A 23,594-nucleotide genomic window follows, 5' to 3' on the forward strand; every position below is an offset into this window, starting at 1 on the left:
GCAACTGCAGACACAGGTCCATCGGGTCAGGCCAGCTCTTACTCAATCCTCTTGACTGGTGGGAAGGGGAGGGCAGGAGGGTGCCAGCTCCGTCAGAGAGCCAGAGCAACAGACACCATGCCCTAAGCCCGGGATTTCAGGTGTAGCCACAATTTCAGGTGCAGCCAGATTCTCAGGAGTCCAGGTGAGGAGTTCGATCTTGCTGGGGAGGACTTGAGGCCAACATCAAAAAGCCAGAGGAAAGCTTCTAGACTGGAGGTTGGCGTGAAGACGGGGCTGAGGGGGTATCAAAAGCCAGGCTGCAAAGCAAGGGGCTCGAAGCTGGGGCAACGGCTGGCCCAAGGGGCAGAAGCGGCCTCTGTCCTAGGAAGAGACCAGAAACTTTTATTGCTGGGACCAGCTTCCAGGTGAGAGCCAACCCCAGCCTGAACCTGCCAGAAGCTTGTCACTAATGCCAAGGGCTCCTTGTCCCTCACTCCTCACCAACCCCCTACCTTATAAAATATTTCTGCTACAGTAGGAAGAAGAAAGCACCAGCTCTGCGGTCTTACCCCCGTTTTCTGGCACCTCGTGCCCACCCCCTGTCTCCCTCCCCACTCAGAATCCCTGCAAGCCCTCGGGGTGGGGTGCAGATGTCAGGAAAAGATAGAGCCTTTCTCTTATTTCGCTCCTGGAGCCACTTTTGCTATGGGTCACACACACCCTGTGACAACTTGAGGAGCAACTGAGTCCCAAGGAGGGCCTTAAACCCCTCACACCCCTAATCGGGAATGAATGCCAGAGCTGGAGGGCTACTTGGACAGAAAAACGCAGCTGCTGGTAAGCCAGGGCCTTTCCAGGGTGTGGCCAGAGCCGGCCTCCCCTTTGCAAGATCAACAATCCCGGCTGGGAGCCTGGTCAGCACTGTGGCCCCCAGTGCTGGGTAAGCCCATCCTCCACCCAGGCCTTCTGAAAACAGGGGCGGTGTCTGGGAAAATGACAGCCCTGAAAAACACAAGGGGTCCTGGGGTAACCTTTCCTTTCTTGGGCACAGGCAGTAGGAAGCAGACAGCCTCTGAGCTGCTTGAAGGCCTGCCTGTGGCCCAACCCTCTGACCCTGGGCCTTCCAGGGCCCAGCCTGCCCGAGGGGGGTTGCCCTTTGACCCAGCGACAGAGAATTATCTGGTTGTCTCTGAGTGGCGGCAAGCCTGCTCCTCTACACAGGCACCTCTGGGAACGACGGGAAGGTCAGGCTGTTCTGGGGGCCCTGTGTCCCCAAAGATCCTCTGAGGCCCCAGTCTGAGTTTGGCCAGTGACTTCCCCGCGCTTCCAGGTCCCCACTGTAAAAGAAGGGACTGAACGGGCCACCTGAGATCCCTCCTGCCCTGAAGCGCCAGCATGTGAATGCACATTGTGTGAGCACGCATGTGGTGTGTGTGCGTTGACACGTTCTTCTCCTGCCTACAAAAAATAGATTTGCACAAGCCCCTTCTCCTGTACACTGCGGCCTTGCGAACGGCAGGCAATCTGTTGTCAGAGCCCATCTGCTCATTCGTGGAGGCCCCCGTGTGTGGGAAGGGCCTCCCCGGGGTCTCTCCCGCTCTGGAGCACAAAGTCCATGAGAAGCTTGTTGCGAGGCCCGCCTGAGACTTACAGAAACCAAAGTCTAAACCAAGTGGGCCTGGAGAAAACCCAGGCACGCAGCGCTTCTGCGGAGGGGCAGCCGGGAACGGCGTTCAGCCAGACTTCGCCCACGCGGACGGTGGCCTGAGGCGCCAGGGCTGGGGGCTTTCTCTCTGGGCTCTGCCACCCGCGTGCCGGTGGCTCCCCTGTTCAGGGGTCTTAAGCTTCTCACCTCTTTGTGACAGTGAGGAAGAGGTGGACTTGCTCTGAGGCGGATGGAGCTTAAGCGTCCGCACCCCTCCCGTGCCCAGGCTCCTTTCAAAGTCCTGTGTCAGATTTCGTATTCATAACGTAGGTCCTCTTCCCTGAAAGGGGCCTCAGCATTGTGTACGCTTCAGGCTGTGACACCCATCCCACCCTTTGACTCCACAGTTGTTCTCACTGGAGAGGCAGGGTCTGTCCCCTCCCCCACTGCCCGCCTCTTCCTTGAATCTGAACCAGACCTGTGACCTACTTTCCCAAGGCAACACAGCGGAAGTGATGGTGCACCAGTATCAAACCTCAGCCTGCAGAGGCCTCCTGCCCTTCCCCTCGCTGTCCTTCACCTCTGCTTCTGCCCTGAGAACACACCAGCTCGCCAGCCGGTGGCTCAAGAGACCCATGGAGCAGAGCCACGTGGCCCCAGCCGACAGCCACCCACCGACCCCCCACACTCCAGGGAGCCCTCCTGAGACCTGAAGCACCGCCCAGGTTAAACTGCTGACTCCAACTTGCTCTGTGCCACTGTGTTTGGGACAATTCATTGCAGTGTTGTCGTGGCAATAGAAAATGGAGAGAAGAACCCACCACACCCAGCCTGCCCATCAGCAGCTGCCACAGCCTCCGCTCCGTACAGCTGGAGCTGCCCCCGCTCCTGCCCACCCAGCCGCTTTCTGCCCTCTGACTTTCCCTCAAAGCTCCTCGCGGGTGCCCACACCGCTCCCTCTGATGTGGCTCCCATCAGAAGCGACCTTGGGCCACCAGAACCACCTGAGGCTTGTGATTCAAAACGATAAGCAACATGACACAATATATGTATTACCAATCGCCTCTGACCTCACCACTCTGAGATAACTACTCTTAACACAGAGATTTATACGATTATTTCAGAAACAAGCAGTCACTGATGTGTTATATGAGTTCATGTTCCTGAGGGCTCAACAGGTTTTCACTGTCCACAGCCCTGTGTGCTCTGCGACAAGGGGTCCTGTAAACAAATATCACCAAGAAGGATGGTTTGAAAGCTCTGGAGAGCCAGCTCGCATTTGTGTTTGGTGGGAATGCATCCGGGGACGGCAACCACACGCTCCCCTTGGCCCGTGTGGGCTTGCAAGCTGCACGTAACCTGTTGTCAGAAGCCAGTGTGCTCGTAGGTGACGCAGCTCCTGACCCAGAAGGGCCAGTCAGTTAAGTCTCTCCCACTCGGGATTACAGCGGCTAAAACCACACTGGGCGCATAGTAGATGCTCAATAAATACTGATGGAAAATGAACTCTTTTTACTGTACTGCCATGCTCCGTCCTGGCCCCATCAGCTCTACTAAGAAACTCTGTCTAGCAGCCAAGAACCAGTGGTCGGCCAGAACTGTCCTCAGCCATGGTTCCCGAGCCCTTTCGGTTCGCCTGGGGCCCCAGCACACTTCATCTTTTCTACCCTCCGTATTTTATGTGGTTGTCACACTGAATCCTCATTACAAATCTAGAGGGAAGGAGACGTTCATTCCACTTTTCAAATTTAAAAAATCAAGGCTCAGAAAGCAAGAACCTAGTCCAAGGTCACACGACTAATGATTGACAGAGCCGGGATCCAGAGCCTGGTCTGCTCACAGGAGCCGTCCTGCCTGCTGCTGGAGAGGAAGCAAGAGAGGCCAGCTGCTCTCCGGTCCTGGTCAGTGCTGACAATGAAGAAGGAACCTGCCATCAAAGAGTTAATAAGACGGCGCCTCCTTGAGCTGGTTGTCATTGGGGTGTCCATTCTACGGCTGTTTTTAAAACAGGTTCCCCAGAAGTGAAAGAATGCATTGTCAGAACTGGAAACTGATTTAAGGATGTCGGCAACTGATAACACCAGCCTTTGTCACTTCCTGGTAGAACCCCCTTCAGTCTGCAGTCTCCGGAATGGGGAACCGAGTCGCAGCCCAGCTCCTGTGCAGGAATCCAGGTGGAGGCAAAGCTTATTTGCGAGGCAAACACGGGTCTCCAAAGAGTGAGTTAAGCCCTGGCAAGGATGAGAAGGTGAAAGGGCTCTTTGGTTTTCAGAACAGAGGCTCTGCCATCTTCGCCACGGGGCCCTCAGGAATCTGAGCTGTGGGCCCCTTGCCGAAACGGACAGATTGGAAGAACTGCAATCCAGGCTCTGTCTGCCCAGGGAGCTTGCTCTTTTTTAAAGCTGTGATAAGTGGGCTCGATGTATTTGGAAAAATAAAAATGAGCGTTTGTCCAGCAACAGTTTGGCTAAACAGGAGCATCCCTCTCGTTTTCACGTGAGTCGTCCAGACACAGCGTGCCCTCCCCAACAGCACGCAGACATTCCCCGACCACAAAGTGAGGGGTGTTCGTTACAGGAGAATAAGGAAATACAGAGAGCTCAAAGACCGAATTTCAAACCACCCCCAATCCCGCCACACAGATGTGATCTCTGTTACATATGTGCATGTGTGTTCATTACTAATCCTTTACTCCTTTTTTAAAGATTTTATTTATTTATTTATTTTTAGAGAGAGGGAAAGGGAGGGAGAAAGAGAGGGAGAGAAACATCAGTGTGTGGTTGCCTCTCGCACACCCCCTACTGGGGACCTGGCCCGCAACCCAGGCATGTGCCCTGACTGGGAATAAAACAGGTGACCTTTTGGTTCACAGGCTGGCACTCAATCCAGTGAGCCACACCAGCCAGGGCTGTTCTTTTCCATAGAAAGACAATTTATTTCAGGTAAAATAAAGAGTCACTTACGTGTGAATTTACTTCACAACTGGTTTATTACATTTATTAGGGCTTCTTCCTACAGGAAAGTATAAAAAGAGAATGTGGCCAATAAGACCCTCTGTGAAGTACCTCGAGTTAACAGCGTGAGGGAGAAAAACTAACTTTTCCTCCTACCCGCTCCAGTTCTTCTGGCTGGACTAATAACTAAATTAGCGTGAGATGGCTTAACAGGAGAAAAGAACCGAATTTCTGACAGATGGGCGCTTGGGGTTCTGTAGGACCATGAGACCGTCTGGACAGATAGGGCAGCTAAGACTCACATGCCACCCGGAGCTAAGGAGACAGGGGCTGGGCAGAGTGGTTCGGGACCTCCGAGGTCGGGCAGGCAATTCACACGGAGAGGGAAATGCAAACGTTTGGTAAACAAATGTTTGCAGGACCTTCTTTAACAACGGGGCACAGAGAGGACTTTGACCAGACAGGGCTTGCTAGGTTCCTGCCTGCCTAGCAACCCAGTGCCTACTAGCCTGTAGTTACCTATGATAACAGCTCCCTGCCTGGAGCAGGTCCTCTATTTAAACTCTTTTAGGCGGTTAGGGGAAAGATCCAAGGTTCTTTCCAGGTCTTTTGTTTCTTAAAAATAACCTGCTTCCATTGATAAAGTAATCAATGTCCCAAAAAGCATTATTTTGGGGTGGCAAACTCTGCTTCCCCCAGAACTTCTTTAATTCTTTAAGATTTTATGTATTTATTTTTAGAGAGGGGAAGGGAAGGAGAAAGAGAGGGAGAGAAATATCAATGTGTGGTAGCCACTCACACGCCCCCTTAGTGGGGACCTGGCCCACAACCCAGGCATGTGCCCTGACTGGGAATAGAACCAGCGACCCTTTGGTTTGCAGGCTGGCACTCAATCCACTGAGCTACACCAGCCAGGGCTGCCCTAACACTTTTAAAAAAGAAAAAAAAAAAAAGATAAGGCAAGCAATGGTTAAAAAAAATAGAGAGAAAATGAACAGTTAATGTCTTCTCTCCATTCCCCACCTCATCACCCCCAGAACCTCAGAGGTACCACTGTCATGCTCTGTGGGGTCCCCGGAAAAAGTGTGTATGAAACTTAACCAGTGGGTTCACCCCAAGGGAGGACACTCGAGTCACCACACAGGCATGCTTCGCTGCCCGTCCTTACACTTAATGATACAGTTTCCCCCCAAAAACACGCACAGGTGTATACCTCGTCCTGTAGTCGGTTTCCCAGTATCGCTATGTATGGACACTCTAGCGTTTACTTAACCAATCCCAACTGCCGAACCATTGGCTCTCACCAACGCTATGATGAGCATCCTCGGACACATATCTTAGTGCACTTTTGCAAGTAAAGCCATGGAGTTGCCGGGCTAAAGGCATTTGCACTTGTAACCTGGATGGGCATGGTCAGTTGCTCTGCAAAAAGGCTGTTCCCATGCATCCTCCCACCAGCGGAGCGCATGTGAGCACCGGCCTCCCAAGTGTTAGCCAATACTGACCATTTTCAAACTGTTATCAAACCATTCAATGTTACATTGTAGCAGTCAGAGAGACAGAACCAGTGGGAGACAGAACGGTAGACAGACAGACTGTTACATAGATGTAGTTTAAGGAACTGGCTGGCTTGACCCCAGGGGCTGCCAGGTCCACACTCCGCAGGGCAGGTGCTGACGCTGCAGGTGTGAGGCAGAATTCCTTCTTCCCCGGGGAAACTTCAGTTTCGCTGTGAAGGTCTTTCAGTGAATTGGATGAGGCTCACCCAGAGGACCGAGGACTTACTTATATAAGACAACTAACTACATCTGTACGACGCCCACACAGCAACACCTAGATTAGCGTTCGATTGAATAACTGGGCACAAAAGCCTGGCTACATTGACCCCAAATTAACCACACACACACACAGTACACAAACCCATAGCCTTTGTTCATTTTTCCACTGGGATTTTCTTCTGCGAGCTCCCTATGTCACTGGGTATGTTCTTCCTGTCTGTCATATGTCTTGCATATATTTCTCTCTATCCTTTTCCATCTGGTTTTGTTTCTGGCATCTTCTGTCAACCAGATGTTTTTATTTCCATGCAGTCAGATGTATCAATCCTTTTCTTTATGGCGCCTGAATTTCCTATTTTGTGGAAAGGGTTACTCAGAGCCACTGTGGACGCCATGGTAACTACCCCATTCATCTAGATTTTCTAACGAATGTTCCATCTGGATCCTGAAGTCCCAGGAAAGCAAGGTGCTTAGACAGCAGCAGCCCAGTCCTCAGGAAGAGGCCTCCACCACAGTATGACCCGATGTTAGAGCCTGCTCCTAGCAACAGGCCGATACAAAAGCTATAGGATGAGCTTTGCATCTGCAAAGGCCTCCTGCAAAATCCCAATTGCCTGTTTTGTCACTCAAGACCCCTCGTACAGGAACCCACAGAACAGAGGCTGCTCGGCCTCGCGTGCCAGGAGGGAACACCCACTGATGAAAGGACTCAGGCGTTCCTCATCAGGCTAAGAGAACCACGCACCCCATCCAGTTTTCCATTTCGTCTTGGCTGCCAGGACATCTAGACCCAAATGTAGACCCAGCCTCGTGCTTGGGAGGAAGGTTTTCTCAGGCAGTATCTTTAATTGCTCTCTTGTAGAGGTGCGTTTTGTTTAGAACCACCTCCAATTCCTTTTGGAAATGGAAGAAGCATAAACACAAACATAAACAAGATGGTTTAAAAGAAGAGAGAACCACGTCCTGGCCAGTTAGCTCAGCTGATTAGAGCATCATCCCAATACACCAAGGTTGCAGGTTCGATCCCCAGTCAGGGCACATACAAGAAGCAACCAATGAATGCATGAGTAAGTGGAACAATAAATCGACGTCTGGAAAACCCCAGCAGCCATTGGGTGGAGACGCTCCACGGTGCGTCTAAGGCCGTGGATTCAGGCAGACCCATCCCTCACCTCGGGAGCACCAGGGCCAGGACACGGGTGAGGGCCCATAAGCCAAATGTCTCAATGTCTTCATGTTCTAAATAAAACAAACTTAAGAAACTATCAAATCGAGTGTGTCCGGTACTTGTACCTTGACATCTATCTCTTCCTACTAATCTGGAAGCCAAGTCTGAATGCAGGAATCTCAGAAGTTCTGCACCAAAACGTGGCAGCCTGGTGACAGCCACCCCCCTGGTCCTCAGCCCCCCACCTGCAGCCGCTCCTGGCTCTTCCCCCTCCTGCACACTCCACACCCTGAAGGCCCTCAGGGGTACGATGTGGACACCCAGGCTTCACCTCTAAGTCCGTCCACACCCCTGCAAAGTGCCTCTTCAGCCACTCCTCACACGCATGCCTGCACCGCTAACTGGAAGCTTGGGCCAGAGCACGGTCTCTAGCAGGGACACGGCCTTTGGCCCTATGGACCACTTGTTTCGTGGAGACAGGCGCAAACAGAGGAGAGGCCAGGTTTAAGGGAGGTCCTGGGTTCACAGGGAAATAATCCTATAGTGTTTGTAAACTGATCAGCTCTGAGCTCTCCCCTGGGGCTCAGAGGGAAATTCTCAGAGTCACCCACCGATTCCTGGTATGATCAGCTACACGGGGCTGCCGTTTCTAGAAAGGCCTATTTGAGAGCATCACCCTGCCCGTGGCATGAGGCAGGATGCAGCTGGATCTGAAATGCGGAACTCTGTCACCCTGGACCGTGTTCCCACGGAACCAGAAAAGGTCCCAAGAAGATAAGATGGCACTGTTTTCAGAGGAGGAGGGAAGGAAGTGATGGGAACTCTTCACCCTGGAAGGAAAAGGATAAAAGGAGAAGAATTAGAATCTTTTATATCCTTTAGTATATGAACAAACAGGGTGGACATGGATAGATAGATGCCACACATTCTGGAATATTCTCTCTACTTCAAGCCTGAGGAAGTTGCATTTGGGATGTAAATTATTAAAACCACTGCATATAACAAACAAATGAAGCCCTTTTATCCAAGAGGAAATAAAAGCTGGAGAGAATTTGGTCCAGGAAGTGGGGGCGGGGAACGCCCAAAGTCAGCACCAGGAACCACCTCCTGTCTGCCCCGCCAGCATGGGATGCCACTGTCAGAGACTGATGGGGTGGGGCCGTGGGTCTGACCCACGGGGGCCCTGACCGTCTTCCTGCTTTCACATTCTTATATTTTTGTGTCTCTGTGGTTTTGCAAGTCCACCTGTGTCGGCATCTTCTCAGCCTCTCCAACAGCCTTGGAGATTCGCCTTTGAAAAGCGGCCCTTGTCCACCTTGAAACTCGGGCACTCATCCACTCATCTATCCATCCGTTCATTCACTCAACAGACATGGCTGGGTACCAGCCCTCGGGTGCGTGCACAGGGCGGGGGGCGGGGCAAAAGGAGGTTTACAGTGGTGAGTCTGTGAAACATGGAGTTCATTCTTGCATCATTGTTTATTCACTATTGTGTTGTTTCCCACATGGGCAGCCGTACCCCTGCTTTGCCCACCCGGCAGATTTATCCTCTGCTGCTTCTGAGTTTCTTTCACGGAAGCCATGCTAACTGTCCCCGCCTCCTCCCAGGGCAATGAGGACGACGTGGCCTTCCGCTCTCTCCTCAAACGCTTCTCCTCTTTGAAATGTCGTCTCCACTGCCTCGTCCCAGGGCCAAGGGCAAACAGTCCCCAAGGCACATAGCCAGACGTCCAGATTTTGTTTCTTCTACAGACTATTTTGTAGACTTTCCCATACGGGACACGCACGGCGGTCGTCCAGATCTCCCGTGAAGCAGATGTCAAAAGGGAACTAAATGTGCAGGGATTTTATTAGGGAAAACACCAGGCAGAAACCAGGAGAGGCAAGAAGACCTCGACGTAGGTCTGCCCCCAAGTGAAGAGAGAGGCCAGGGAGCTTGCGTGTGGGTGTCCAAGACCACCATGCAGCCTCTGGAAGGTTCTATAAAGCCCTGAGGAGGTCCTCCAGCCAAAATCAGATGTTAGGGGAGTCCTGTGTCTCACAGACACAAGGCGTACCTCAATGCCACCACCTCACTCTGCCTTTGGCTGGAATTGCCCGTGTGAGGCCAGGCCTCGGCGCAAACACGCCCACGATGGACTGCAGAACGGCCCTGTGCTTGGAAGTCTGGGGGACACCTTCTCACAGCCACCTCCGATGTTCATTCACTCGAGGTGAACCGAGACTTCCTCTGTGCTCTCATGCCTTCTTGAGTGACTTCAATGGGCAATGAGGAGTTTGGCGTGTGTGTGTGTGGGTGCCCTCTGTGTTCATCTCTGTGTTTGTGTGCACACACTACATGTGAGCATGCCTGTGTGTGTCTGTGTGTGTGTGTGTCTGTATGTGTGTGCAAGGACCCCACAGTCCCGGCCACAATGTCCTCACAGAAGCCTAACTTGCACACAGGCCCTCACGCCTCTCTGTTGCCCCCTTCCAGACCATCCTGGTGGGCGACAGCGGCGTGGGGAAGACGTCTCTGCTGGTTCAGTTCGACCAGGGCAAGTTCATCCCCGGCTCCTTCTCGGCCACCGTGGGCATCGGATTCACAGTAAGTGCTCCCAGCCTCCGGGGCCCTGGGTGGCCTCTGCCAGGGTCCCGGCAGGAAACAAGTGATGCTCACGTTGGATCATTCAAGGAGGTTTAATCAAAAGACAGTTTACCACTGTGTGGGCCAGGTGTTGGGAACCGGGAGGGATGGCGCCATATTGGGGGCCGCTAAGGGCTTCCACCCCACCCCAGACTGAAAGAAGTGCGAGGAGGCAGCTGTCACAGACCCAAGGGCAGAGAGGGCAGTGTGGTGCTGGCTGGCGGGCAGGAGCCCGGTCGTGGACTCAGAGGAACAAGGAAGGCAGCCACGCCTACTAACCCGCCCCCATACTCCTCCTGCTCCCCCCAGGTCCTACCAGGCTCCCCATTGGCTGCACGCACTAGAAGCTGGAAAACAAGGGAACTTGTTGGCATGGATTATTCCGGTCCACCTTCCAGGGCAATAAGAACCTGGGGAGGCAATGGCATGGCTTAAAATTTTTTAAATGATGCAATCGTAGCATTGTGGTCCTAGGGCACTGGCTGGTTGAAGGTGAAAGTTTCATTTTTAGCACTTGGTTTCTCCCTGGACCCAGAACGAGGGTGAGGGGGCAGCTCAGATTAGGGAAGTATTCCAAACCAACCGTCCCTTGTGGTCCAAGAAGGCCTCTCTCCACCATACCTTTCTCTCCACTTTCCCTATGACTGCCAGCTGCTCTCAGTAACTTGGTCCCAGGAAGCCTCTGGAGAGGGTTTGGCTCTTCTCTTGGATAAGACTCAGGAGCTGCAGGGCCCTTCCTTGGGGTCTCCAGAATCCTGGGGAAAAACGAATGTCATTTTATGGGCAGCCTCAGTGTTTGAGAGGCCAGCTTCTGGGACCAAGCATAGCACAGGCCGGTGAGGCCACACTTGAGGCTGGGACACAGTAGGGTCATGTCTGCAGAACGAGAGAAGGGGAACCCCAGAAATGGAGCTTGCCCAGTGGGTCACAGACAGGAAGTCAAGGGCCCACAATGGACAGGGCTTCAAAGGAAAACAGAAATGAGAGCCCAGCCAGAGTGTGGAGCCTGGAGTCCACCAGTGCCCCAGGCTCTCTGGCTGCTGGGAGCCGCTGGGAATTGCTGGGATCCGGAGTGCAGGGCTGCGTCCCAGGGGGACAAGGCTGCCCTGAGAGCCCCTGAGGCCTCCCAGGAAGTGAGCCAACATGTCTGGTGCCTGGCATCCCTACCACAGGCCCCTGCCCAGGCTGCCCCCTCACAGACATACTCAAGTCTCCTAGCCCACTCCAGCCCATCCTCCCACCTGTCTGACTCGGGAGGCGGAGTCTCGGTGGAGGTGGGTGTGGTCATGGGTGCACAGACTCTTATTCACTGCACAGGTGTACAGGGTGGTACCTCCACGTTTTCCCACTAGCCTGGTAGGGAAAGTGAGGCCCCCCACCCGCCTGTGGGAAGGAAGAATATGCATGGTTAAACTGAGAGCCGGAAACAGCCTGGGAAGGGGCAGGCCGAGCTCTCTCCCTCTCTCCTCGGGCTGGACCTTCTAGAGCCTCGCTGTTTCCTTGGCACTGGCCAGCTCCGGGAAGCTTTAATTCACTCAGGACGAACCCAGGGGCAGCTTACACCAGGGGAGAGGCTGAGGGTCCGACCCAGGCCCGAGCCTGGGGACACCTGGGTCAAGTGAATGACCTGAGAGCACAAACAGACACATACCCTGCTCCTCAGCTGGGACACAAATGCTGGGGACCCCATTCACTCACTGGTGGCTGGGTGCAGCAAGAGCAGCTCGTGGTAGGGGCCACACTGAAGACACCTGGCGGACCCTGGGCCTACTACACACAGCTGCTCATCCACAAAGAGATTTGTAGCCGTTGCTGAGGAAATGTCTGTCTCCTCTGCAACCACTCCTCTGTCTATGCTGAGGGCCCTCCACTCCTTTCCGTCCCAGAGAAAGGTCTCTTTCCAGCCCTCTGCTCAGAGCAGCTGGCTGTTCGCACCACAGCGAAAGTCTCTTGTGGCATGCTGAGCAAAGGGGCTGGAGGACATTGGGGTCTCCTTCAAATATCAGTGGTCTGGGGGTCCCCGGAGAGCCAGGCTCCAAGACACTTGCTTATCCATCTGTCATTCGCACAGCGATTTCAAGTACCCCTTACAGCTGGCAATTTGCAAGTGGCTCGTGGCTGGCACTGGCTGTGGCCTGCATTCCTGCAGGAGGGTCCCTGAGGCACAGGGGCCTCTGAAACTCCTGAGGGACCAGCTCACAAGGCTGAGAGCAGCCTGGGCAGCAGGAGAAGGATGGAGGCCTGGGACTTCTGCTTTACAGGAGACTGGGTGAGTGGGGTGACTACTAGGGGGCCCTCTAGCCAGACCCCAGGGCCTCTGGCGCAACCCTCAGCCTAGAAACCACCAGGCCCATGACCTTCTGGAAGTGGCACCTGCCCAGGTCCTGTGTGGATGCCTTTCAGATCAAGGTCTTCCCCAGATCCTCTGTTCCAGCTCCATCAAGCTGGCTGGCAGGTCCTGGAGGTGGGTTTATTGGGGTGCTGACATCGATGGGGTCCACACAGTAGTCTTTCTAGCCAGCCCACTTCGGGTCCTCCTTGCTACTTTGCCTCGATATTCCTCACACTCTCCAGTCTTGCCCAAATACTGCTGCAAAATTCATCCTCCAAAAGGTGCTCTCTGCTCACGCCCCACCCAACAACACCTTCAGTGCTCACTACTGGCTTCCAAATAAAGTCTAAATCCATCGTCTATGCCGCTTCTCCTTTCCTATACAGAGCTCCCTGTTGGAGTCCCACCCCATGCCTTGATGGGGTTCTGGCAGGCCCACCTCCAGAAAATAACTCTAGCTGATACCAAAAATCATGGGGCTGGAGGCAGGTGGCCTACAATCACCCATAAGCCACGCCCACCTCTTGCCCCTCACCTTGATACCTAAGTAGAGGTGCAGGTGCCCCTCTCCCTTTATACCCCTCAAACAGTTCCTTTATAATGCACCCACCCTGTGCTGTGTCCTGTGCTGCAAGGTGAGTATCGCTCGGTAAATAAAATTATGTTTACATGCGCTCCGGCTGGGCTCCATTAATAAGAGCGATACTGCCTGGGCGCTTTTCTCACAATGTACACCTCTCAAACGCAGCGCTGTGCTGGGCAGGGCCGTCCCAGCCTCTCCGGGACCCCACCCCGGGGCCACCTGTTAACCACCAGCTGGCTGGACTCCTGCTCCGCCTGCCGGTTGCGCTGCGCAGCTACAGCGGAAACCCTGGAGCTGGAGAACGGGTCGCAAAGATGCCAGACCTTCCGCAGCGGTGGGGTCTCCAGAGACCCTATCTGTGGGAACTTAACCTAATGATGGATTTGGCCCACGCCCTCAGAGCAGGAAGCCGGGTCAGTGCTGCTAAGGGGGCCTGCCTGCCCCGCGGGCGCTGACCCTACAGCCCTGCGCGCCCTGGCAGGACAGCTGATTCCCGCTGGTGTCTTTAGGGTGGCACGACAGAGGGAGGAGCCTGTCGGGGTCCGGGCCCGGGTGGTGGAGGATGGAAGGAGTGGGTGGAGCTAAGGCGGAGCTGTTGCTGCGCTGTCCCTCGCGCGCCATCGGCCTCAGCTCACCTCTCGTCCAGAGACATGACAGACAAGCCTGGTGCCGCTGCTGCCACCCAGGATGGCGAGGCCCCCGAGCTCTCCCTGCCCTGCAGTCCGAGCTACGATCTCACGCACAAGGTGGGTGGGCACTGCGTTCAGCGCTGGGGACTCCTGTGCCGGCTCTGAGGGCCATCCGTCCCTGGGCCCTTTGGCCTGAGACCCTAGGGCTCCCTGGACCACGTGCCTTTCTGGCTCCGCCAGCATTGGTCTCAGCTCTTCCCCCAGGCAGCCAAGTGTCCCAGAGTAGAAAGGGAGGGTCGAGACACAGCCCCTAGGTCCATCCCAACCTCTTGGGATCTGGGCTGGCTCTACCGGGTCTGGGAGAGGAAGCTCAGAAGTGACATCCCAACCCAATTTTCTTCTGCCACACTCTATGTAATATGAGTCCCCGGGGGACACCCGTGCTTCTCCATAATAGTTAACTCTCCTGGATGCAGGGACCCCGGGGCCTAGGAAATAGGGATGCCTGGACACCTGGCATCTCTGGACACCCAGAGGACGCCCCCTGGCGGTGGAGCAACTTGAGGTTAATGCAATTTTCCCAGCTAAGCTCTCAGCTGGGACTCGACATCCTCCAGTTTCTTCCTTAGACCTGAAACTCTTCAGGTCCCCTGCTAACCACAAGTCCTTCCTCTTCCCTTTCCGCTACTGCCTCGCTCCTTCTTCCAGGAGCACGTTGCTAATCAGAACGGAGGCCCCCCTGGGGATTTTTAGAACCTGAGAAAGATCTCAGTAGTTAGTCACAATTCCCCCTCCTGGGAGAGTGCAAGTCAGCTCTCTGGGGCTCAGTCCCTCTACAGGGTGACCCTGTACAGAAGCAGGTGAGGGTGGCAGTGGACACTGGTCTGTCCCCTCCTTCTGTGACCTTGGAGTCAGCAGACACCAGAAACTCTGAAAGAGGTGCTGAGGGAAGGAAGTCTGAGCTTCCACGCTTCTTCTAGGCTTGCTGCTAGTCGTGTGAGGAGGCTGTCCTGTCGCGTGAGACATGGCCTTGAAAGAGACCTGCCTCTTTCTGAGCCTTGGTTTCCTCCGCACACTCAGGGGCTCAGTCTAGCTAGGAGCCCCGGCCTCCACCCCCATTGTTTCAGAGGAAACCACTCTGCAAGTCACCGCCCAGAGGGCTCAGAGCCGTTGAGATAGGAGCCCTGTGTGGGCTCTGCGCAGGAAATGGGCCCCTGCACCTTCAGTGGGAGGGTAGCTGCTAAGGGCCAGCCCCCAGGCTGGTGGGGACAGCCTGACCTCCTTGCCAGACAAGGCGGCTGAGCTGTTTGCCCAGGAGGTGGCAAGGCTGGGCAGCCGTTTGTGTTCTGTGGATTTGCCTGGCTTGGTGGGCGGCTGACATCGTTTTCTCAAGGCAGCTGTGACCTGGAACGTACACAGGAGCTCACCCTCCTCACCTCCTTCCTGGGGGCTGGGCCCCAGGAGCCAGGGAGCAGCACAGGCTGCAGAGGGCCCCCCAGCAGCATCTGTGGAGCACTGGCCGCTGGCCTCCACCAGCCTGCGTGCCCTCAGCCTGCCCCAGGAGTCTGATCCAGGACAGTCTGGGAAGAGCCTGGCAGGAGCTCTTGAGCTGCATTAGAAGGGATGGGGCTACAGGCAGGTAGTACACCCCCGGGCCACTCTCACGAAGTCTTATGGTTCCTGCTGACGGACGTTATTGGTCCTAACCATTGACAGACTCTAGAAAGGCCTCAAAGAAATTATCCCTCCTTCCTTTTAGCCACCGTGGAAACCATGCCACAGAAGATTAAAGAATCTTTCCAAGGTCCCCCTGAGCTCCTGGCTTGTAAGCTGTTTACAAGCCAGGAGCCCAGCCTTCACACACCTTTTGCTCAGCCCTCGTTCCTCTCCACCAAAGTAGCTAAGCCCAATATCCCACGTGTACAGCAGGAAAGCCTTTGTCAAGGTCAGAGCCTCAAGAATAACTCAAACCTTGTCCCTGCTCAACGCACTAAGTATCCAGCTGGCCAGCTGGGAAAATTCTGGCATTCGGTCTAGACCTCTGTTCTCCAGTATTGAAGAGTACCTGGGCGGAGGGCTCCCTTCCCCCACCCCCGCCTCCCCATGTTCCCCAGAGAAGGTGAGCAGAGACTGGCCAAGCAGAAAAGGGGTGGGGCACACCCCCACCGCCCCACACTCCCTGCCCTGCAGTGACCCAGCAATGCCAATTTGTTGCCATTTGTCCCACTTGGGAGGTTTCTGCTGAAAGAACTTCAGACTAAATGTCTCCCCAGCTCAGTATAAATTTGAACCTCCCCTAGGTTGTGCAACCTTAGTATAAACATAAAACGTCATCAGAAACTTCTAAATAAATGTTATGACCAAAAAAAGAACCCAAACCATAGTCACTTGCGGACGTGCCTTTGTAAATGGCAGTGCCCCACCCCCATCAGCTCCTTGGGTGGGAATCTGTCCCAAGTGTTAACACCTCCCTTCCCGGCAGCATAGCCCTGCCCATGCGTGCACTCAGGCATGGCCCACGCACGTGCAGTGGGAAGGAATCTGGGCATGCTGTGGCAGGGACCGAGGTGTCCGAGGCAAGTGAGGTGGTTCTCTAGGGCCGCTGAGCACATCTGGAGGCCTGCTGGTGCTGAAGTCTCAACTCAAGCTTCCAGGAAATCGGGTGAGGACAGGAGGGTCAGAGGGAGAGCCTGCGAGGCCAGAGCGTGGATGGGAAGAGGCAGAGGGAAGGCAGCAAGCAGCAGGCCTTCCAGAAGCAGATGGCCCCCTGGCTCTCTCCCCATCCTCCCCTCGCCCTCTGCCCATCTTTCCAGGGCCTCTCTCCCTGGAAGCCCAGAAATGCGTCCAAGTCCCCATTAACTGCCTCTGCCCCCATCTCCTAGGTGATGCTTCTGGGAGACTCGGGCGTCGGGAAAACCTGTTTCCTGATCCAATTCAAAGACGGGGCCTTCCTGTCCGGGACCTTCATAGCCACCGTCGGCATAGACTTCAGGGTGAGGTGGCTGCAGGCTCTGCCTCCCAGCAGTGAGCCAGGGGTTACAGCTCTGGCACAGGGGTGCTGCCCTGTCCTTGCCGACACTGACTCTGCAGGACAGTGGTGGCTCACTGCCTGGACGGCACAAGGGCTGCTCCCCAGGGAGCACTGAGGTGGCCAGGTTTGAGGAGTCTGGGCTTGATGGGCTCCTCGCCCCACTACAGAATATGAAGAACAAGAGACTGAGCCCTCAAGTTCTGCCCCAGCCAGGCAGACACATCTCTGCTGTGAGCTGAGCTTCCCAGCCCTCAGCCCTGTTGCTCAGCGCCCTCTAGCCTGGGCCCTTTGGCCAGGCCTCAGAAGCCCACCGCTCTTCCCTGGTGGGCCAGGAAGCACCACACTGCCCAGGTTGAAGAGTTGGGCCTGGCTGGCCAGGTGGGGAGAGAGCAGCTTGACAGGGTCCCTCTCCTCACCTTGCAGACCCCTCCTTGCCAAGTCTGCATCAGGATGCTGAGTGAGCCCTCTGAGCCCTGCACCCCCAAAGGGTCCGGGAGTGTACGGTCTAATCCTGGCAGAGGGGTCTATCAGACGCTGGATGCCCCCCTTCCAGTAGGAGGGGGACAAAGCTCCACTTAGGAGAATTAATGGGCAGCTAGAGAAGGTCCCTGGGAGGCTGGCAGGTATCTCATCTCTAAGAACTTGGCTGCAGGATGAGGCTGAGCTCCTGGAGAGGCAGGTGGAAGTGGGGGAAATGGAAGGGGTCCCCAGTTCCTAGCCCTGTGCCCCCTGCTGAGCCCTGGGGAGAGCCAGGCACATTGGCACATTGTAAGATGGGCAGATGGAGTTCCCAGAAGACAGGGCTCCTCGGTGGAGGTGTCTGGGGACAGTGTCCCACTGCCTTGTTGGGGTGATATTCCCGAAGACATCTCTCAGACTCACCACGCCCCCTCTAGCCCTGGGGAGGGACCAGGACAGGATGTTCGCTCCTCAGTAGGATGTCAGCAGAGCGCAGGAGGCAAGCCTCCCCTGTCCTCTGACCACCTCTCCCTCAACCCCTTTCTCTTGCAGAACAAGGTGGTGACCGTGGATGGTGTGAGGGTGAAGCTGCAGGTGAGACCAGAGACTCGGTGGCAGGTGGCGGGTGGAGGGATCTGCCCTTTCTCCTCACCCCAACCAACAGGAGGTCTGTGGCCCTGCCCTCATCCTGGGCTAACTTCCTGTGGGCACATAAGAGGGAACAACAACTTCTGTCTGTTTGATGTCTGCAGAGAACGCAGTTCCCAGGCACCTTCTCTTCTGCCAAAGGCAGCTCGAAGTGCCTGCAGACAGACTGTCTCGCTCGCCCTCCTTCCCTGTTTCCCAGGTCTCATCTGCTCTAGGAGGCTGGACTCCCCAACCCCTGGGCTGGGGAGGAGGTGACAGCACTGAATAAGCTTGAGAACTCAATAACTGTTACCAGGCACGACATCGTCAGGTGTTCAGAAACCCGTGAGAACCTGGGGAAGGACAGATCCCAGCTTCCCACATTCCCACACATCTGTCGAACCACAACCTGGGTTTCCTCTGCCCACCACAGTCCCTGCCCCTGCCTCAGTCTGACTGTGTGTCTATCCCTTCCCAGATCTGGGACACCGCCGGGCAGGAGCGGTTCCGCAGTGTCACCCACGCTTATTATCGGGATGCCCAAGGTCAGTCCCTCATGCACTCCAGCTCCTTCCCCAGCCCACTTGGGACATCCACCCTTCTGCCCCGAGTCCCCCATGTGATCTCTCTCTCCCCTGCAGCCTTGCTCCTGCTGTACGACATCACCAACAAGTCTTCCTTCGACAATATCCGGGTAGGTCCCTCCACCCACCGCCCCTGGCAGCCACGGCGGGGCCTGGGAAGCTCCACTACTTCCTGCTTTGTGGGAAGGGAGTGGAGCATGGGACACTGCTGACTTCGAAACATACCTGAGCTGTGACTCAGAGGAATAAACTGCCACTGGGTAATTTGACGGGCACACGGAGGCCAGGCAGGCTGTTGTGTGCCTCTGCCACCTGCTTAGCCCTGACGGTGATTCATGTGTGCATCCGATGACAAAAGTTCAGAAAGTACCCAGCTCCACCCTGGTCAATTGCCCACAGAGACTAAGGGGAGAACCCAAGCAGAAAAGTCCACCCATACATCTAGTTCAGGCTGCCAGACAATGATGCAGGCAAACAGGGGCTCTGTCCTCACAACCAAACTAGTGAAGAAAAGAGCTAATGATTCGACAAATACAAACACTGACTCTGTGCATAGCACTGAAAAGGTTTCACAAGCTCCCTGACCTCAGGGGGTTGACAAGCAAACTGGAAGAACTAGACATATAGATATAAAACAACTTATAAAGAGGCTGGGGCCCTGGCTGGTGTGGCTCAGTGGATTGAATGCCAGCCTGCGAATGTGGTAGGGGGCATGTGAGAGGCAACCACACATTGATATTTCTCTCCCTCTCTTTCTCCCTCCCTTCCCCTCTCTGAAAATAAATAAATAAAGTATTTTTTAAATAATAAATAAATAAATAAATGAAGAAGGTGGAAATCCGTGGCGCTCATACTGCAACCTCCAACTCCATGCTCACGGCAGACATCACTAATCAATCGCAACACTTTTTTGTTTTTAAGATTCCATTTATTGATTTTTAGAGAGAGGGGAAGGGAGGGGGAGAGAAACATCAATGAGTGAGAGACACATCGATTGGTTGTCTCTCACACATGCCACACTAGGGACCCGGCCCGCAACCCAGGCATGTGCCCTGACTGGGAATTGAACCAGCAACCTTTCAGTTCTCAGGCTGGCACTCAACCCACTGAGCCACACCAGCCAGGGCTCAATCGCAGTAGTTTTGATCCCAGAGCCCTGATGTGGTCTTAGGATCCTCAGAAAGAAACTGCTGGTGACTACCAACTGATTCATGAGACAGAGCCCCTGCCATCTCTATCGAACTAGGGGTTGCACTGCATGGGGTTTGGGGCCTCTCGGGACCGGAGAGGCCAGAACGAGGATGTAGATGAGAGAGAATGCACAGGGCATCATGTTTGAGGGGGCAGTGAGTAGCCCAGGATAATCAAACAGGACAGAAGGAAGGGTAAAAGGGGGCGGGGGGGAGCATGGCGCTCAGCCTAAGCCTGGCGCCACTCACCGCTCCCGCAGGCCTGGCTCACTGAGATTCACGAGTACGCCCAGAGGGACGTGGTGATCCTGCTGCTGGGCAACAAGGTGAGTGGCTCCATGGGGGGTCAGCCCACCCCACACCTCCTCTCCTCTCCCCACCACAGCATTACCTGGGCCTGGGGGCGGGGGGGGCTTCATCGCTGTCCGAGAGTGTTAGCTGGACATCCTTCCAGCCAAGGACTCTTTCCGGTTTCCAGTCCAGGGGTCACACCCACCTGGTGGCCTCAGCCCATCTCATCTGCCCTCCAAAAGCTTTGGAAATGGCCCCCTGGAAAGGGAAAGCGCAAGCTGCTACTCAGTCAGATCCGAGGTTGCCTGGCTATTCGGTCCCTATTAGATCATAGTGACTAGGGTCACAGAAGCAGAGCTAAGACCCGAAAAGGTTAGTCCCAACTACTGTCATCCCTCTGAGGCTGGGTCACCACACCATTGCCGTGGAGAGTTACCCACCTTCCCAAGTGGGAGTGCGGTCCCAGGGCTGGGAGCTGGGGAACTCAGCCTGAACCAGGTGGAAACCCTGGCCCCATGCCAATCATACCACCCGAAGTCCCACCATCCACCAGCAGAGGGCGGGCAGCACCTGCTCCTGGGGCAAAAGATGGGCCTGCTGGGGCATGAGAGGAGCCAGCTGGGGTCAAGGCTTCTTTCCCCAGAGTGACCCACCTGGGCTTGACAGGCAGACGTGAGCAGTGGAAGGGTGATACGCTCGGAGGACGGAGAGATGCTGGCCAGGGTAAGCGATTGTCTGTGGGCAAGGCGACGGGTGGGGGCAACCAGCAGCTGGCCCTGAGGACATTCTCCCTGGCAGGAGTACGGAGTTCCCTTCATGGAGACCAGTGCCAAGACGGGCATGAATGTGGAGTTAGCCTTCCTGGCCATTGCCAAGTGAGAGCTGAGCAGGGAAGGGAAGCGTGCAGGGCAGGGTGGCACCATCTGGGAATCCAGTAGGGCCTGGCCTCTGGCCCAGCCCCTGAGCTCAACTGAGTTCTGCGTTCTGAGGCCCATTTGCCCCAGGCCTTGGGAAAGGGGAGGATGCTCTGCACCTCGCTCCCTCCCCAACCCATTGCTTCTTCCTCTTCAAGGGAGCTGAAATACAGAGCCCGGCAGCAGGCTGGCGAACCCAGCTTCCAGATCCGAGACTATGTGGAGTCCCAGAAGAAGCGGCCCAGCTGTTGCTCCTTCTTGTGAATCCCAAGGGGCTGAGAGAAGGCTCCAAAGGCCCACGAAGATGCAGCCTTCTCCCCCAGACCTGACTGACTCTGAGAGACTGTGCCAATGGGGACAGAGTTGGGGGACTCAAGGCACAGCCCCCTCCCAACTGGGGGCTATACCCCACCCCTACCCTTGTTCCTGTAGCTTCCCTATATTCCCAGGTAGGGTCAAATATTTATATTTCATTTTAGTGATACACAATATAATACACGAAAGAACAGCACCAGAAAACCAAGGTAGGGATCTGGTGGCCCTTTGCCTTCTAGTATAAACAAGGACTCAGGGGCCGGGCCTCCCTCCTACCCATGCTGAAGGCAGTATTGCTCCAGTTCACTACCAGGGAACATGCACTTCTGGGGCATTGAGGGGAGGCAGTGACTCTGTTCCCACTCTCCCTTCAGCTGGAGAGGCTAAGCAGACCCGCCCCCCACCGCCCTGACCTCCCTCACCCCACCCCCCACCCCTGCCTTCATTTCCTCCAGCTCCCCAGGGAACAACCGGTTCCAATAAAACGGGCCCCTGTGCTAGGATCTAGACCGAAGCTTATCTCTTATCAGGGAAGATAAGAACTGTGGAGGTTGGGCAGGGGCCCAGCTCCCTGGGAGGGGGAGAGAGGAATAGCAGGGATTGGGTTTGACTGCGTCTGGCCTTACTAGCCCCCCTCCAGGAGGTGCACCCCTTCTCCAGTCCACAAGCACAATGGGGCACCTAGAAACATTTGGTTCCTATTTTCCGAACCTCCCTGAATCCCTGGGGTTATCTTCCTTTCTGTCTATGCCCCTGGACACCTAGGGTCACAGTGAGGGGAAGGTTATTCTCCTGTCCCAACCCTTTGGCAGGTATGCAGTCCACAGGCTACTTCTTTAAACGGCTGTAGCGCTTCTTTCTCCTGAATAAAGAGTGAGATAAAGAGAAACCCCTAACTCCTGGAGCAAACCTTACTCCACGTGTATCCCCCTAAACCCAAGTGCTGCCCCTCCCCTGGCCACCCACACCCTTTCTTTTCAAACAGACTCCAGGGCCCAAAGGGCTTTACCTCCCCTCCTGCTGGGACAGGTTAGGGAATGAGAAGTCGTCCATTTCCCGTTAACCAGAACATGTGTGCAAAACAGGGTCCTGTGGGTTAGACTGGGGTGGGGAAAGGGGCAGCAAGGAGTTTTGTGTGGGGCCAAGGTCATATGCCTCCCAAAGCCTCGATCCCAGCAACTGGAAGGGGCCAGGAGACCTGCGTGGCATGACCCACGGTCACCTTTACGCCAGCTCTCCAGGACAGGGGCACGGAGGTATGCACTGAGAAAGAGGTACGCACTGCACATTTTTGAGGCTACTGCTTTTGCTTTCAAGGCAGAAATCTTGCTGTATGAGCAGTGTCAGCAGCTCCAACTTGGGCCCCGATAAGGAAGCTCTTGGAGGCCTCTCCCCAGAGGAGCAGGGAGGAGCCTGACCTTGCCCCAGGCAGGTCACAGGGGATCCAGGCACACAGGCTGCTCTGGGACTCTCCCATTTGTGTTTTTCAGAATTAAATTGCAGTATTTTGGAAAGCACATCCTGTCCACTGCTTCTTTGAGATGTGTGTGAGGAGGGGGGATCGTGTTGAAAGGAGTGTCAGTGCTCTTTGGAGGAACCGTCATTAACTGCCAAAATCATTTGATCCTCAGCCTTCAGTGTCCCCAGCTAGTCACCTCACCCTTAACAGACTGCCCAGTCTCTGTGACCAGTCTTTCATCTGTAAGGAGCTGAAAGAAGGCTTATATTACTGTCCTGATCATTTTTTTCTTTCTCTATTGAGGAAGGGCAGGACTCCTTTCCCTGTAGACTGTACCCAGAGATTGGTTACCTGGCTCCGTTCTGCCTGTCCCCAACTCCCTGGTCAAACGCTGATGCCAATACTCATGCCATTGCCCTAGGTGGCCTGTCTTCAGTGGGCAACCTCGTTAAGACTCTCTGCTGAGTCCTCACATTGTCCCAGTGACGATTAGAGCACGCACCCTACAAGCAGGTCCTGGGACAGCACAGAGTGACCCCACAAACAGACGACTTCGTCATTCAAACAACTCTGTTGGGTCCAAGGTGGACCGCAGTCTTTTTTCGTAGGACCGCTGGAACCTCGTAGCCGGGGAGCGGCGATCGGTTTCCCCGGCAACGGTCACTCCCCCGCCCCGCTCCCCCACCCCCGCATTGAAGCTGCACAAAAGGTTTTGGGCAAAGGCTGTTAAAACTTTAGGGTCCTTTACCCACGGATTGGCTCGCCTCAACCCCCGCCACAGGTGAGGAAATCAGAACCGAGACTGAGGGCCCTTGTGCCCAAGTCCTGGGAACTCGCCCCGCCCACCGCCTCAACTCCTGCCACTTAGTAACAAACACTTCCACTTCCTGAGCCCTCTTTCTTCTCCCGCGGCGGGGCGCGACGCCCAGCGCAGAGCCCCGCCCCTGCGTGTCCTCATTGGCCGGGGTCGTTCACCGGCAGAGCGCCCCCTGCCTGTGTTCTCTGATTGGCCCGGGCTGGTCCACAC

General features: G+C 55.2%; 1 protein-coding gene across 5 annotated transcripts in view; it reads left to right on the forward strand.

The window, feature by feature from the left end:
• The window catches only part of RAB37 (RAB37, member RAS oncogene family), a 51,176-nt gene extending 28,589 nt beyond the window's left edge, over positions 1-22,587 (forward strand). The window contains exons 1-10 of one of the 5 annotated variants that reach the window (XM_053911700.2): positions 75-184; positions 10,004-10,114; positions 16,580-16,690; positions 17,740-17,781; positions 18,293-18,359; positions 18,456-18,508; positions 19,849-19,914; positions 20,509-20,602; positions 20,678-20,754; positions 20,952-22,587. In XM_053911700.2, coding sequence (XP_053767675.1) covers positions 16,583-16,690; positions 17,740-17,781; positions 18,293-18,359; positions 18,456-18,508; positions 19,849-19,914; positions 20,509-20,602; positions 20,678-20,754; positions 20,952-21,122 — 678 coding nt within the window. In that variant the 5' untranslated portion in view covers positions 75-184; positions 10,004-10,114; positions 16,580-16,582 and the 3' untranslated portion in view covers positions 21,123-22,587. Of the gene's footprint in view, positions 1-74; positions 185-10,003; positions 10,115-13,688; positions 13,815-16,579; positions 16,691-17,739; positions 17,782-18,292; positions 18,360-18,455; positions 18,509-19,848; positions 19,915-20,508; positions 20,603-20,677; positions 20,755-20,951 lie in introns of those variants that run through there. The other 4 variants (XM_071219412.1, XM_045190074.3, XM_045190072.3 and 1 more) reach the window with 4 other exon arrangements.
• The last annotated feature ends 1,007 nt before the right edge of the window (positions 22,588-23,594 follow it).

This window comes from Desmodus rotundus, chromosome 9, assembly GCF_022682495.2.
Source record: "Desmodus rotundus isolate HL8 chromosome 9, HLdesRot8A.1, whole genome shotgun sequence".
NCBI lineage: Eukaryota > Metazoa > Chordata > Mammalia > Chiroptera > Phyllostomidae > Desmodus > Desmodus rotundus.